The sequence below is a fragment of the Myotis brandtii genome, unplaced genomic scaffold, assembly GCF_000412655.1.
Source record: "Myotis brandtii unplaced genomic scaffold, ASM41265v1 scaffold303, whole genome shotgun sequence".
Taxonomy (NCBI): domain Eukaryota; kingdom Metazoa; phylum Chordata; class Mammalia; order Chiroptera; family Vespertilionidae; genus Myotis; species Myotis brandtii.
Genome location: NW_005361573.1, coordinates 2,858,669 through 2,876,016, shown reverse-complemented (window position 1 = coordinate 2,876,016; position 17,348 = coordinate 2,858,669). Strand labels below are relative to the sequence as shown.

The window sequence follows — 17,348 nt, the reverse complement described above, 5'->3', positions numbered from 1 at the left end:
GCATCAAGTTTACATGGAGCATCAAATTTTTTAAAAAATGAAATCATTGTAAATCCTGGCAGTTTTTATGGTATAATTAAAATGTCTAACAGGATACCTCTGGGAAACTAAATGCAGTTTTACTATTTATAGAGCCAGGAGAGGTAGTGTTTCTTGCCAACTTTCATATCTTATGACCTATAAATTGCTCTTAATAGCTAATCTGTCATCCCAGGTTCTCATACAAGAAAGCTTGTTTCCTTATTAATCTGTTAATTTGCATCTGCAAACGACATTTACAAATTCTTGGTTGGAAAACATTGCTGTATTAATGCTGGGCATTATAAATAATTTATCACCTGTGATAGCAACTCTAAGGTATTGCTAACAGATCTCTCTGACAGTGTGTTATTCTTCCAACCCTAATATAATTTAGATAAAAATAATTATGAAAACTCCTCCGGCCCCATAGAATTAGAAAAGGCTGACAGGTTACCATGGAAAAGCTATGACTATCACTAACCACCCTCTAAGCTCATAGTAATAGATTCAAACCAACTGTTCCAACTATGGCATAGTATAACGGTAGAAATAATTCAGGTGTACACAAATATTCTCTTACCTTTTCAATAACAACTGCAGAATAGTTCTTCAACCCTAGGTTTATGTAATGGAACAAACTGGTTAGATTGATTGTAATAAACCCAGTTATTAAGTATATACAGCATGAAAATGATTTAAGACTACTAAACACCCTGTAATTAAAATGTTCCCTGTTTGTGTGGTATTTAAGTCTCATCTTCAGTCTGTGGCTGTGAGTTCACAATTCTTAGAGATCCAATTTCAGGAAGCGTTCCCTGCCAAGAACCTTAATATTTACTATATTTTGTTTGTGTTTTGTTGATTTTTCTCTATTTTAATCCAAGAAGATTTTGTGGGAGCAGGAAATAAAGCGTGAAAGGGAAGAAATCAGAGTAATGAGAGGATTAAGTTCATATCACACGCTGAAGCCAGGGCAGAATTTGCACATATTATGGGATTATATCTGGCTGTTAAAGGGAGGTTCTGAGTCAAACCATAAGCTTCCTGGTGACCCAATTAAAAAGATAAATTTGACCATTTATAAGATTCACATTTTTCTTAAGATAAACTATAGCAGTTGCTTGGTAGAAGCATTGAAATCTGAAATAAATTTTTCCATTTGTCCTTTTAAAGATGACATCGGGTAATATCGTGGACAGTGTCCTCAAAAATATAGATTATAAATATTTTTATTATTTTTGTCTATTTGGTTTTGTGTGACTATTTTTTAAATTTATTTTTATTTGTGTGTGTATGTGACTGTTGAGTAAGCAACTCAAGATCATTGTTTAACTCCTTATAGAATTACCTTATCACCTCAATGCTTATTAGAGTAGATTTTCAGGCTCTAGTATACACATTGAATAGGGAGTGTATGTCATTTAAGACTGTAGGATGTATATAGACCCTCCAGGGAATGATTTAATTTTATGTTTCTGCAAGTTAATATTTGGGTGGCTCTTGATTCCCCCTAAATAGGCCTGGAATTTGGGTACATTACTACCAGTTAGACTCTTGTATCTGAGTTAATACAGGTACTTAAAGATTATCTAAGTTCCTGATTTTAGTACTTAATTCTGCTCAAATTTAGTTTTTCTATTAAAATGCCTAAAATGTTATCATCCAGAAACTTATGGTAATTGGTAAATACCTAAAATTTAATCACCCAGAAACATGGCAATTAATATATTTGAATGACTGACTAGTGTTAACTATTACTATGATGATTGGAGCATGAAAATTATTAATTTATGCTCAGTATTATATTGGTCAGGCTAGGCCAGATTATGCTGCAATAACAGTAAATCTCCAAATCTCAGTGGCTTAAAACAACAAAGGTTTATTTTTTGTGCCCACTATATGTTCATTATGGGTCAGCCAGGGCTCTGTCCCATATTGCTGTGATTCTCACTTTAATTTCTGTTCTGATAGAGCAGTGTTTAACAAAGAGAAGAGAGAATGTGGTGAAGCATGCACTGTGTACCAAGTACTGAACCTGGCAGGTTGTTTATAAATACTGTTTTATTTAGTACTCATCAAGGCTCTGTGAGGTCTTAATATTCCCATTTTACAAATAAGGAAACTGAGGCTCAGAGATGTTGCAAAACTTGTGCAGTATCACATGGTTTGTCATTTGAATCCATGCATGTCTGATTCCAGAGTCTGTCCCTATTATTCTATATCTTTCTGTCTCTTGAGTTATAGGTAATTAACCTGGGACCTTGAATTTTTGGGTACTGAAGTGGCAGGGAATACAAGGTACATGTGGATTTGGACAGTAAAGAAGAAATACCATGTTTCTGGTAGTAACTGCAGGTTCATTTCCCCCTTTATAAAACTACATACAATTAGTCAATCAGCAGTTATATTAAACATTCCCTGTATGTACATTTAATTCTTCCACAAAATATAACTCTTATGAAATACAATAAGGGGGAATCATGCTAGATGTAAAGGAAAATATGTTTCAGTCTTCAAAATAATGTTTAATGGTAGTGTCATCAATGTGGTTGTAGTTTGGGTAGTTTAAATGCTTCTATTTTATGCCTCAAACTAAAATCCCTTAAAGGCAATTGTTTTTTCTTTAGCTCCATGTCCCATGAAACTGACTTGTCAGATGTAGTTCTTCTGCAGATCTCCGGGTCACAGAGCAGGGGCGATGGCTCCTGTGTGCTAAGGCTACAGCTGGGAATCATGCTTTGGCAAGAATATGGGTCATTTATATCTTGTAAAGAGAAAAGTATTGTCTTATTCCAACCAGAGAGTTTGTTAGCATAACTGTTTGTGTGTGTTTTAGTATTCAAATACAGATGTTCCCAAATGTTTCCACTGTGGGAAGCAGCTGCTGCTATTCAGGCACAAAAATCTCAAAGAGATTAATATACAGAGGCAGCGTGAACCTTAGTGGCAAATGCAGCATCTGCTTGAGGTGGGGCCTCTGATTCCCCATAGATGTGGGTCTTCAGATTCTCGTTAACAGCCTGAAACCATGTTTCAGATCTAAGCTTATTCTACAAGAACAGGAACAAAGACAAGTGATTAATTTGTAATCACTTAGCTGATAAATATCATCACGGGTTATTTGCTCAGGGGCTGTAAAACACTGGACTTTATTTCCTGTGGCAACTGATAGGAATATAGATGTTTGGTCATAATGACTGATGGTTTCAGTTGCCATTACCAGCTCCTGCTTGGTAACAGAGCTCAGCCCCGCCAGCTTGCAGTCACAGAACATCCATCCACACCTCAGTGAGGCATTCACAGAGAACTTTGCACTTTATTCTGGACACTCACATGCACTGCTTCATCTGGTCCCATCCTAACTCTATCATTCTCCACACCATTCACATATAAAGTAAGAAGTGAAGAAGTAAGATGACTTAACAAGGTTAGGAGCCAGGGCCTCTAACTCTAAATCCGGTTCCATTCTTTTTTTAAAAAAAAATGTTTATTTACTTACTTATTGAATTTATTGGGGTGACATTGGTTAATACAATTATGTAGGTTTCAGGTTTACAGTTCTATAACACATCATCTGTATATTGTATTGTCTGGTCACCACCCAAGTCAAGTCTCCTTCCATCACCACTTATCCCGGCCTTTACTCGATTCTAGCTGCCCCCGTCCCCCTCCCCTCTGGTAATCACCCTACTGTGTCTGTCTATGTGTTCCATTCTTACACAACAGCACCCTGCCTCTCGAATTTCAGAGGCTGTGATGTGCTTCATAAATTATATCATCCTTTCTAGAGATGTTGGTTTCCAGGACACCACCATGAGGCATCCCAGCTTCCCAGCACTGCCTGGTAACTGGAGGGAGCCAGGGGAGAGCTGATGCAGTAGTCCTCCCTCTGTTCCCCACATCCCAGAGGGGAAATGCCCCAATACGCCCTTTCCTTATGTTCGGAGAGCTTCAGCAAATGAGCTCTTGTGTCTCCCTGGCATTTAGAGAAATGAAGACTCAGAAGCTGAAAATCCCAGGGCTGTCATCTGCAGTTGCCATAAACCAGAAGTTCCTAGGAACAGTGACGCCCGGGGTGTTGTGCCTGCCCCAAGCCTTATAAATCCATCCCCTGCAGTGTTCAAGGGCTCATTGCCTCCAACCAGTTCTACTGTTTGGAATTACCACATGAATTATTTATGGTTTGCACATTTGACAGAGGCTCATGGCTGAGTTTCAAAACACTCAGGTCCTGGCTTGGGCCTAGAAATGTCGTCTAGAAAACTGAAACTCAGAGAAGTTAAGTTTCTAAAGGTCCCCAGAGCCTGTAAAGGGCAGTGCCATTTTTTTGTTCTTAAATATATTTTTATTGATTGTAGAGAGGGAGAGGAAGAGAGAGAGAGAGAAACGTCAATGATGAAAGATAATCATTGATCAGCTGTCTCCTGCATGCCCCCTACCAGGGATTGAGCCCGCAACCTGGGCATGTGCCCTTGACCAGAATCGAACCCAGGACTCTTCAGTCCACAGGCCACCGCTCTATCCACTGAGCCAAACCTGATAGGGCAAGGGCAGTGCAGTTTTGAACCGTGTGTCTGATTCTAGGTTACCTTAGCTCCAGAGTCACAGATCCACGTGTTTTACTTTGAGGGCAACACAGATTTGTGGGGGAGGGTTTGTGGACTGTGTCCTGCTCCCTAGCCATGCTTGTGTAGAGAAGGACCCAGATAGTGAGGTGGGGAGGGCCAACTAGAGAAGCAGAGGAAAGAGGTTGAGTCCCTGGTTTGCAGTAGAGGAAGAAGGGGGGGGGGGGATCAGGCAGGGGAGAGGAGTTGTGAGCGGCAGAAGGCCCCGCACGATGCTCTGACATGAAGTAGAGGGCCCGAAGAAGGGACCTGAGGCCAGTACAGTTCCTTTATAATTTGCAAGCATTATAAAGATGACCAGTGCCTCCGTTATTTTTATCAAAAACTATTTCACGGGCAAAAAAATAGGGTAGCAATTCACTCATCTATAAACTATTAATAAAAGTGCTCTGAAGTGTACAGACATAGAGTACATCTCAGAAAGGAATACCCTTACTCCAGGTGGCACAGCATCTTTTGCTCTTTTTCCCCAGCCTGGAGGCCCTTGTGAAGACCACTTGCCTACTTGTGACAGGGCTTCCTTTGTTCTGCCAGAATCACACGTGCATGTTAGGAAGAGGGAGCAATATGAAGGAAGGGGGCTGAGAAGGGCAGAGAAAGTCCAGGGTAACTCCCCTTTAGAAACTAAAGACAAGAATCTAAGCCCTAGCCAGTTTGGCTCAGTGGATAGAGTGTTGGCCTGTGGACCAAAGGGTCCTGGGTTCGATTCTGGTCAAGGGCACGTACCTTGGTTGCAGGCTGCTCCCTGGCCCTGACCCTGGTCCGGGTGAGTGTAGTAGGCAATCAGTCAATGCACATCGATGTTTCTTTTTGTCTTTCCCTCTCTCTTCCACTCTCTCTAAAAATCAGTGGAAGAATATCCTCAGGTAAGATTAATCAAACAAACAAACAAACAGACAAAAAGAATCTAAGACTATATGCACTAGGTAAGATTCTAAAACCTGTTATTATTTTTGTTGTTTCCATTTGGTGCACTCTACTGACACAGAGTTATTTTCATTAAAACTTTTCACACAAAAAGGGCTCGTGTACTTTTCTTTAGACAAGAAATGCATGAGCAGCAAACACTGTGAGGGGACTAGGAAGATAGCATTTTTCTGCACAAAGGCTGGGGTCAGAAGAGCTTCTAGGCAAGTGGTTCTCAATCTGTGGGTCGCGACCCCTTTGGCGGTTGAACGACCCTTTCATAGGGGTTGCCTAAGACCATCCTGCATATCAGATATTTACATGACGATTGATAACAGTAGCAACATTACAGTTATGAAGTAGCAACGAAAATAATTTTATGGTTGGGTCACAACATGAGGAACTGTATTTAAAGGGCCAGAAGGTTGAGAACCACTGTTCTAGGCAAAAACAAAAGCAAAGCTGGAAGAACCACTGTGGGCCTGAAAAGGGGTGGAGAGGCTCAGTGGAGTCCTCGCCATTCAGAGGTAGAGTTTGTAACCCACCCATTGCTTTCCTTTGGGGCTCATCTAAACCTAAGCCCTCCGCAGTAACCAGCACTGATGAAGTCACATTAAAGGAACAAAGATAAGAGAACAGACCCTCCAGTGGGTCTTAAGTCACAAAATTACCAGTCATTCTAAATATATCCCTTACCATTAAGGTGTCCATTTGCTTTTGGGAGAAGGCTAGATAAATGCCTGGGAGTGCAAGAGCCAACCATGGATTTCTCCTACGAATTTCTATGCTGTACTGGAACTAATTTTGGTCTCCCACATTTCCTTAGACTGCAGAGGTTAATAGCTATTAACATAGCTATAATATCATAATATTAGAAATATCAATAGTCTTTAAGATGAAGGTTATGTGCAATACAACCTGCTTCTGTGAGATTAGGTATTGAGAGTTACTGATTAAATTACTGTTGTCTTTTATTAGGAGCTTGCTGTGCGGACCCATCTTCTTAGTTCTGCATAGGTCTGTGAGCCACTAATAGAGATCAGGGCTTGGATTGGGTGGCTACAGGCAATCTCTGTAGCATTTTATCTGCTGAAGCAAACCAAAGCCATTTTCTGATGTGCTTTCATTTCTCTGCTTTATGCTTTTTCTCTAGGCAGCTTCATCAGCCCTGAGCAGTCTGGGCCACGTTTACACGGCCATTGGAGACTACCCCAATGCACTGGCCAGTCACAAACAGTGTGTTCTTCTTGCCAAGCAATCCAAAGATGAGCTTTCTGAAGCCCGAGAACTCGGCAACATGGGAGCTGTATATATTGCCATGGGTGACTTTGAGAATGCTGTGCAGTGTCATGAGCAGCATCTGAAGATAGCCAAGGACCTGGGCAACAAACGAGAAGAGGCCCGGGCCTACAGCAACCTGGGCAGTGCCTATCACTACAGGAGGAACTTTGACAAGGCCATGTCTTACCACAACTATGTGCTGGAGCTGGCCCAGGAGTTGATGGAGAAGGCCATCGAGATGCGGGCCTACGCTGGCCTGGGCCATGCTGCCAGGTGCATGCAGGATTTGGAGAGAGCTAAACAGTACCATGAGCAGCAGCTGGGCATTGCTGAGGACCTCAAGGACCGGGCTGCAGAAGGACGCGCATCCTCTAACCTGGGTAAGGACAGAATGGCTTGCAAGAGCCAGGTCAATTCCATGGGCTGGAAATAGCGGGAGTAGCCCACTATCTTTGTGTTTTATTCTAAAGAATCTCTTCAATGTGTGTGTTGTATATTTCCTTCAGTTATATTTCCTTGGAGCCTGTCTGCTCTAAATCACATGATCCTTCCTGTCATCACAGTGCTCTAAGGATTAGAACTCTGAAATACTGGAAAAACAAAACACCCCAACCTTTTAATCTGTCTAGAGAGAAGAATGACCAGATTTATCTAATTAGAGAGAAGGGGAATGAAATGAGGATATAAAGCTATATTTGGTTTAAATGAAAGAGAAGCTGCTAGGAAGCCATCAATGAAAGAGAATTTGAGACGTTTTTGTTCAAAGGGGTTTCTTTACTTGGTGACTTTAACCCCACAGGAAGTGTATTTTTCCTCAATAGTATGTGTATTCACAAATGATATTGATAGTTTAGTATAAATGCAAAATTATTTTTTGAAAGATCTATTGAAATAAGATAGATTTGCAGTCATTATTTTGATAGTACTTGGTTATAGTTAAGATTTATATATTTGGGTGGATTTATATAGTAAGAGACACTAAATATTGGTAACTGGCTACTTTTTAGAAGATACTGTTATCTTGTCTCTATATCTAGGTATGGGTTCATAATGAATGGAAGGAACAGATGTGTTTGGAAGTATAAGCTGAACTCAGCATTATGCCCGGATTTGTTCTGTGTCCACAGGGACTCAGGAAGGGGAGAGGACAAGGAAAAAGTGACCTTATTGGTATTAGTGTATGCTTATCAGATATTAGTAGCAGCAGAATGTAAAAATCAGCCTCTTATGTGACCTACAAAACCAAGGCACCTCATCTCTATGTAATTTAAGCACTACTCCTCCCTCCCCCCACCTCTGATTATTGTAACCATATGTTTCGTGAATATGGTTGTTAGAAAAAGTCTGGAAGTCCCCTGGAGATGACTCTGACGATGATATTGAGATCAGAATGAGAGTCGAGAGAGTCTGTAAGAACTACAGAAATAAGCTCTTGGCATTATATATTTGTTCAATGGATCAAGTATTATTGAATCAATCATTTATTGAATCATGTGCTAAATCCTGGAATATAGTAGTTGCCTTAAGGGATAGAGAAGTTTAAAAAAAAAGTTTATAATTTAGTTGGGGAAATAAGACTAATACATAGGACAACAGTGGCCTCCCTGCAAGACAGTGTTAATGTTGTAGTGCCATGCAATTCCTAGAAGGGAGACCCTGAGGGCTTGGACTAACCTAGAAAGCTTCTTGGAGAAGATTAGACCTCAAAGAATAGGTGAGATTTGGCCAGGAATGGGATGACATTGATAGTAAGGAATATGTGGAAGAAGTTATAAGAAAGTAGGTTGGCATATCTGAGGGATGGTGGCATGATTAGACTTCAGGAATGTGGTAGGGTGGTAAAAGATTACTATGAAAGCTACGCAAGGCATATGCTAGTGAACAGGAATTCCTGATGGTTTGGAAATGTAGGCCTAAGAAGATAGACTAGATATTTAAGGAAGACAAGTCAAGCAGTGGCACATAGGATAAATTGGAGGGCTTAGAACCTTAAATGGCTATGCAGCTTGGACTATTTAGATTTTCTTTATCATTTTGTATTAGTTTGAATTAGTTATATTTTCCAAAGACTTTGTTCAGTTCATTTAATTTATTGAAATAAAGTTGTTTATAATATTTCCTTATTTTTCTTTTAATGCTTGTAGGATATATGCCCTCTTTCATTTCTGTTATTGGTAGTTTGTGGGTTGTTGTTGTTTTTTCACACCTGTACCATTTTCTAGATCATTCTAGCTTGATATTTATCAATTTTCTTGATCTTTTTAAAAAACTGTGTTTTTGTTAAATTTTTCATTGCTTGTCTATTTTCCATTTCATTTATTTCTAGTCTCATTTTTATCATTTCCTTCTTGCTACTTTCTTGTTTCTCAAGGTTGAACTTAGGTCATTGATTCTAGATCTTTCTTCTTTCTAATACAAGTGTTTAAAAATATAAAATTTCCTCTAAACACTGTTATAGGTGCATCCAGTAATTTTTGATGTATTAGGTTACCTTCAATAAGTTCAAAATATTTTCTAAAGTCATCTGTGATTTCCCTTTAACCCCTGTGTTATTTAGAAGTATTGTTTAAATATTAATATGTTGGAGGTTTATTGTTATCAAATTCTAATTTAATTTCATTGTGGTCAGAGAACATATTTGTAGGATATATATTGTATTTTCTATCTGTAGAATTTACAGTTGGTTCTTTTAATGAAAATTTCCATTTAACTGCTAAGATTTATATGTTTATTACATGTATATTTTTCTTTCCATAGCTGAGCCTAGATATTACAAAAGCTTTTATTTTATTTTTATGTGTGAATATTGCTTTATTTTATTCTTTTCAAACCTGTTATAGCAGCAAAGAATAAGCCTTAGATCACAGCCCTCCACGGTGGCTGCTCCTTGCCCTGCATGATGAAGGGGAGAGAGGCTTTCACCCATTTTCAATTCAGGGTGGGGGAGAGGGAAACAAAACCTTGTAAAACATTGTCTACTAATTCCACGTCCGTTCTCTTAGAGTTGGACCATGTTGATTACCTGTTGTTGATGTTGTTGTTTTGTAATAGCTTGGTTGAGTTATAATTCACATACCATACAATTTAAAGTAGATAATTCAGTGGTTTTTAGTATATTCACAGAATTGTGTATTGATTGCCTTTTGTACTGAGTATTAGTGACATTTTATTGTTTCTTTTTCGTTGTTGTTAATCCTCACCTGAGGATATTTTTCCCATTGCTTTTTCAGAGAGAGTGGAAGGGAGGGAGCGGGGAGGAGGGATGCAGTAAAGAGAGAGAGAACCATCAATATGAAAGAGACGCATCCACCAGTTGCCTCCCCAATGCACCCCGAGGGGGGGTGGGGAGTGAACCCACATCCCTTTGGTGTGCAGGCCAATGCTCTAATCACTGAGCCACACCAGTTAGGGCTATTGTTTCATTTTATATCCTACTAGAGGCCCGGTGCACGAAATTCGCGTGCAGGTACGGTCCCTAGGCCTGGCCTGCAATCAGGACCATCTTCCCTGGCTGCCCACAGCTGGCCCGGCCCCTGCCGCTACCCACCCCTGGTTCTCCATTTGCCATCGAGTAATCGGAGCCTGCTGGCTGGGGGAAGGAACCGAGAGGTTGGCCTTTCCCGCCCGCTTGCCAGCCCTGTCCCCCTGCCGCCATCCACTCCCAGTTCCCCATTTGCCATTGGGCGGGTGATCAGAGCCTGCCAGCTGGAGAAAAGGTCCAAGAGGTGGTCAGTTCGCCTCATAGTGACTGGTCGAGCGGTCGTTCTGGTCATTCCGCCGTTAGTGTCAATTTGCATATTACCTTTTTATTATATAGGATATCCAGTAATATGGAATTATATCCAATCTTGTGAATGATACTTGATAGAGATTCTAGATTCTGATATATTTCTCTTAATAGTATTGATTTTGTTGTTTTCCCAGTTAACTTGACTGAATTCAGGCCCCAAATTCAGTCTTCTCTGTGGTGGGTGGCAGTTGAAATCTCTGTTGGGGTCTTTTACCTTTCTTTAACTGGGCTGCTTAGACTCTGCCTTTCACATATATATTTCAGGAGTTAGAGATGAGTTAGAAATATATTCAGAATTTAAGGCCCCCTACTGTGGCTCTCTATGGGATTTTTCCCTCTGGTTCTTCAAGCCAGCAAGTCTGCGTTTTTCTACCTGAATGTTAGCCTCACCACCTTATATTAATTGGGGCTTGCCTTTTGGGAAAGAAAAGATGCTCTTTGGCATTTCAAAAAGGGAAACTTACCCAATGCCATTCCCTTCTTCAAATGCTCAGCTCCAACCTCTCTATAGTTTCTCACTCTTAAGGTTGTGCTTCATTGCCTTTACACAGATTCCTCCCCCAGCCTCCTCCATGCCTGTGACCCTCTTCCCCCACAGACTTCATAGTTATTATTTATGTGAGGGTGAGAGTGAAAGGAACTCCTCCTCCATTACGGAACCAGAATTCCTGCTATTCTTTTTTAATCCATTGCAATTTGATTTGCTTCTTTTGTCCCTGAAAAAAGATCAACAGTGAACTCCTCAGGCTGACTTTTACGATCTTTTGACAATTCTAAATTTTCCTAATCAGTATGCAGCATTCGCGTGATTTACGAACTGTTCCTTGAAATTCTCTCCTCTCCTAGTTTCTGTGAAGCATGCTCTCCTAATTTTCTTCTTGGCTGCTCTTCTTGTGCCTTCTTCATTGGTGTTTTTTGAAAATGGACAATTTAAAGTTACAAAAGTGGTACTTAACTTTTGTAAAAAAAAAAATTCTTATAATACATAAGTGTAAAAAGTAGAAAAAGGAGATCCATTCCCTTACATTTTTACCTTCCCCTTCCCCATTCCTCAGAGTTGGTTAGAATCTTTTCAGACCTGTTTACTATGTACATAAACACATGGCAGTACAATCATATATGTAAATATACACATGTATGTATAGGTTGTTCCTGTGTTTTATTTCTTGATTTTTTTTCTGTTCTTTATATATCTTCCTTTATTATTTTCAATTACTGCTTCAGTGTGCATTGTTTCTAAATTTTTGTTCTCCAGCTCTGACCTCTGAGTATTATTTTTGCATTTCCAACTGCCTAGTGGATACTCCATCTGATTTTCATGCCGATCTGTCAAAGTGAGTACAAACATGACATTTTTTCCCTAAATTAATTGCTTCTCCTAGATTTCCTAATTCTGTTGATGACAGCCCCACCCCTCTGGCCATTTGTATTAATTTTCTATTATCGTCGTAACAAATTGCCACAAACGAGTGGCTTAAAACAACACAGATTTATTCTCTTACAGTTCTGGAGGGCAAGAGTCTGAAATCAGTTCCACCAGCTAAAGCCAAGGTGTCAGCAGGCTGACTCTTCTGCAGGCTCTAGGGGAGAGTCGGCTTCTAATGGCACCTGTATTCCCTGGCTTGTGGCTTCTTCCTCCCCCTTCAGAGGGCATCACTCCAATCTCTGCTTCCATCATCACATTGCCTTGTCTTCTGCCCTGACTTCTCTTGCATCCTCTTATAACGACTGTTGTGATTCTCTCAGGGCCACTTGAATAATCCAGGGTGCGCTCCTCATCTCAAGATTCTTAGCTTAATCACCCCTGCTAAATCCTTTTTGCCATGTAAAGTAACACTCACAGTTCCCGAAATTAGGACGACAGCATATTTGGGGGAAGGGGGCATTATTCAGCTTATCATACATCCTAACTTAGAAATCTGAAGTCATCATTGATTTCTTCCTTTCTTTTCTTAGTTGACTCTCAGTCTAACAGTTTTCAAATAAACTCATAAAGATTCTTTTCTTTCATTGCCTCTTCCTAATTGCCCAGTCTAATGTATTATCTTACTAATTGGGTTTTCTTCACAACCATCCCACCTTCCTATGTCTTCTCCATCCCGCAAATCGATGAGACTGACCCACCTGGAGCTGTAGTCCAGGCAGTCCTCGGTGCACATGGCATACCCCATTGTGGTCAGAGTCCTCACCTTTAAGCCCGTCATCCTTTCCATTCTTCAGTTCCACTGCTCCTCTGCACATGCTCCTTCCGCAAACTGCGCTTCTCCGTCTTCCCTGACCTCATCACACTGGCCATGCTTTCTGGCTTTAATATATTTCCTCAAGCTGTTTCTTCCACTTAGAACTTCTGTGTCCCTGTTTTGCTTGTCTAAAGTGTACTACTCTCTTGATAATAAAATAAGTTTCTTACCTTGTCTGAGCCCTGGTAACACTTTAAAAATGTCTTTTATTCTATTTATATTCAATCAGGAATTAGGGTTATTTGTATACTTGTGTGGATATCATTACTGGATTAAAATCATTACAACTGTGAACAACCTTCTACTCTGTAGTCTCTGCGTCACTGAGTATAATAAGCGGTACACAATATATACTTATTGGTTAGATTGAATGAGTCAAAGCTTATAGCAAGATATTGTGCCAGGTGATTGGAAGAATAGTGGTGCCTTTGGAAAGAGAAAGGAAAGCTGGGAGGAGGAATTAGTTTTGGGGAGCACGTGATAAGTTTGATTTTGTACATGTCCCTTATGTATTTCTCTTCATGTAATATGAACAAATGGAACTGGAAACAAGTATTAAGATGGCATCATCCTAATCACATTTATGAGATGGGGAAAGAAAGACCACCAGCGAGTCTGAGTCAGATGCACAGAGTGGAGGGATCCAGGTGGAGCTCAGGGAGAAGAGGGCTTCAGGGTGTGGGGACATGTCACTTACATGAGAGAAGCCAGTGGGGTCACAAAGAAGGTTATTTGACAATAGAAGCTTCTGAAATCGAGAGAACAAAGGTAGAGATGACAAGAAAGCTTTGTGCTTTGGTGGTCAGCATATACTAATATTTATCCACCTTTCATTTGCTTTTAAATAAAACAAGTAGAAATGATTTAGACTTTTTAGATTTCTTATGAACAACAAAGAATAGCCTAGCTGTTTTCTAAGCATGTCTTACTTGTGAAAATGTTAATGTAAATTTTGGCTTGGAAAATGTCCATCTTTTTCTTTTATGCACAAATCAACTATAGTTGCATGGCAATATTTCTGAGGCCTCTGTTTTTTTGTTTGCTTGTTTGGTGGCCTTCTTTATGATTCTAATTTAGCAGTTGGGAGTCAAACCTCAGTTAGACTGCAGAATAGGTCACTGGATTACAGCTTCAAAGTCCTCTCACCCTGAGCCTCACAAATCTTGTCATTTTCTAGGGAGCCAGACAGAATGGCCTCTCATCTTACTTAGAGATAAACTGCAATTAGGAGAGTGAAAAGGGAGACAATTAGAAGGATGGCTAGTTTCATTTCCCCTCTCCCCTCCCACCCTGGGAGTCATGTGTTAGAATAAAAGTTTGGTAGCAATTCTGGTGGGTAAACATCATTTCTTGTACTTACAGTGCACCAGAAATGGTGAATCTCAGCTGTTCTAATTCTAGGATTTAAGAAATACCACCTACATAACTTTTATTAAAATTACATTTAAAAAATTAAATTCTGCAAATCTGAATGAGAAAGTTTGAAATTCCCAAGGAAAGGGGGAACGATATTATATATTCTCTACATGATACATACACATAACTCACCGTAATTATATTATTCCTAAATAGATTTTATAAATTAAATCATTATTATGAACACATATAAAACTGAGTGTCCTAAAAAATATTTTAATAAATTTCTTTTGTGAGAGAAAAAACAGTTTTATAATATGTCCGTCACTCTCTTTTACCTGTTTTCCACATTTCAGTTTTTACATGTTGGGTTTTCTTTAGGTGGAGAGAAGCTAGCTTTACAGGTAAAATGTTTATAATAATCGTATATAGTAATTGATTTACACTAATTGGGTGTGTTTCTTTGGAAATACACAGTATGATTAATGGAATCATGTTTAAAATAACCGCTCAAGATGTCAAAGGGTCTGTGAGAACTCACATAGAAATTCTTGGTATAGCAATGTAATTCCATTATATTTGTGTTTCACAGTACTTGTTTGTTTTCCTAAGAACCCTATGAGGTAAACTATTATTATTCCTTTTCACTGATGAGGACTCAGAGATAAATAAACGTTTGTGACTCACCCAAGATTATAGAGTAAGAGGCAGAGTGGAGGCTACGTACAGGTCTGTGATTCCATGTCCACAGTTATTCCATGATGGAATGTTCCCATTAGAGTAGTGGATTCCAGCAGGAGCCAGGCTAGGATGACCTGGCCTAAGGCTAAAAGCCAAAGATGCTTCTTGTTCTGCACCTATCCATCCTCCTACCTTGCCTCCCTATCCCCCAGCCTACACAGGAAGAGGAAAAAGAGGAAGCACCAATAGAAGGGTTATAGGCCACCTTGAAGCAGCGGCCCCTGCTCATGCCTAAGTATCAGGCAGCAAGCATTCCCAGAGAAGCATAGGCACCGGTAGGATGGAACAACGCTTTCCTCTTTCCATAGTACCTATTGTCTGTTGGTTACTTGCACTGAGCTAGACGCTTTGCATACATTGTTTCATTTTATCCTCATTACAAAGCTATGTGGTGGGCATAGGATTTGTTCCATATCCATGCAGTTTATAAGCAGCAGAGGCAAGACCCGAACCTAGGTCTGCACGCTCTCTTCTACTACCGCCCACAGGACCCCTCTGAGACCTGCTCATTTATTGAACAGTTGGTTCTTCTGCCTGAGAAGCATAGACAAGACTATACAGATTGTCAGAGTTTAATAATGTCCATAATATAGGAAGCCAAACCACACATCCCAGCTTTCATGCAAAGCAGTTCTTAGGAAGGGTCATGAAAAGGGAAAATATAAATACAGGGGGGGGAAAATGTGTCCCAGAGCCTGAAACAGATTTTTCTAGACATCTAAAAGAAAGTAACAACAATGTGCTTTCCCCGTTGGAAAGAAATGAGGAATGGAGAGCATCAACCAAAGCAGGAGATTTTTCTGATCAGGCACCAGAGGACTCCCAGAAAATGATTCAGACCCTCATTAAGGTTATGACACGCACATCCTGTGCTGTGGCCCACACCTCTCAGTGCCTAATAAATATTAATAATATTTATTCTCTCTTTTATGTCAAGATTTGTTACCCGGCTTGTCTAGACATTGCTATTTAAAAGGAGCTGCGATTTGCTTACAGATAGAGCACGTCTGTAAACATGTGAGCAGGAACAGACGGGGCAGTAAATCCTGGTCAGAGCTGCACTTTGGGCTGTTGCAGAAGAGGCTGCAAAACTGTTGTTGGAATAATGAAGTGGCTGCTTGCTGCCAGGTCCCAGAGTTCTGTCTCCAGCAGGCAGAGTCTAGCAGTAAATTAGCTTATGTTTCAGCTTGGCAGTTGGCACTTGGTTCATTTGTAGATGCTAATTGTAATCTGATGTTATCAGCAGCAGGTAATTGAAATGGGCTTGATGAATTACTTAATTTTCTTTAATAGCTGAGTCTTCAAGAACTGAATAAAGAAGATAAGGTGATCTGGAGCAAAATACAACAGCTCTATCTTTCTAATTAGTGCTTGGAGGTTTTTCCTTCTTTACACAAATGATTATGAACAAGTGAGGCTGAATAGGTTTATGAGTCAAAAGCCCCCACGGGGGCATTTCCCATTAGACAGCCCAGTCCTGAGCATTGATAACACTTCTGTTAGGACTTCAGAAAGGAACACTTGAGTGGTAACTTTGAAGAGCATTGATTTCTGAACACAACTTTGTTGTCCCAGACTTAGGTGGTTACTGCCTGCTGGGGGCACTGCCATTTTGGTACTCACCCTACCTTTAGCCTCTATTTTGTGGCCATTTTCTGTGAGCAGTGCAGCCTGGCACCATGCAGTAAGCAGGGGAGCCTCTCAATGATGCTAATCATTGGCTCCTACCACCCATACCTGGCACTGGCACCTCCCACACCTGCCTGTACCTAAGTCTGTCCATCTGTAGCAGTTCCTGTCTAGCCCTTTGCTTTGCCAGCAATGGTGGGTGCAGATGTGATCCTGGGTCCTACCATCTGTGCTGGACGCTGCATACTGGACTTATGCCACATGACTATGATAAGCTTTGGGGTCTTTCTTCTGGAATCATTTGGCTCTGCTTTTAGTTTCATCTTTTTTCCTTAAGGAATCCATCTGTTGTGAGGTGACTTATGAGGAATTTACTATTGACTGATTTCTTGAGAAAATCAAAATAGTAGAAGATGTAGAGTATTAGAATCCGGTCTCTTAGACAGACATTTGGAGTAGATGTAGCAAGTGAACCCCTGTGGTTCTCCTTTACAGCAAATTCTGTTAAAGAGAACTTATTGTTAGAGGTGAAGATTCCCTACATAGGAAGGAAAAAATAGTTTTTCTCTTTATACCTGGCATATTTATCTTTCAAAAATCTTTAACATTCAAAAAGTATTTATTGAGTACCTACTCTGCTAGAAACGATGCCAGTGGCTGTTTGCTAAAGCAGGCATTTTAAGTGCTTGAAGTAAAAGTACTTGGTGATTTCAGAAAGTATTACATGGGGTGTAATTCTAATTGAGGGGGTGTCAGAAA

The 17,348-nt window shown here is 40.1% G+C and overlaps 1 protein-coding gene across 2 annotated transcripts in view; it reads left to right on the top strand.

Moving 5' to 3' along the window:
• The window catches only part of TTC28 (tetratricopeptide repeat domain 28), a 397,370-nt gene that overhangs the window by 260,976 nt on the left and 119,046 nt on the right, over window positions 1–17,348 (top strand). For both annotated transcript variants that reach the window (XM_014542487.1, XM_014542488.1), the window contains one exon: window positions 6,706–7,213. In XM_014542487.1, coding sequence (XP_014397973.1) covers window positions 6,706–7,213 — 508 coding nt within the window. The remainder of the gene's footprint in view (window positions 1–6,705; window positions 7,214–17,348) is intronic.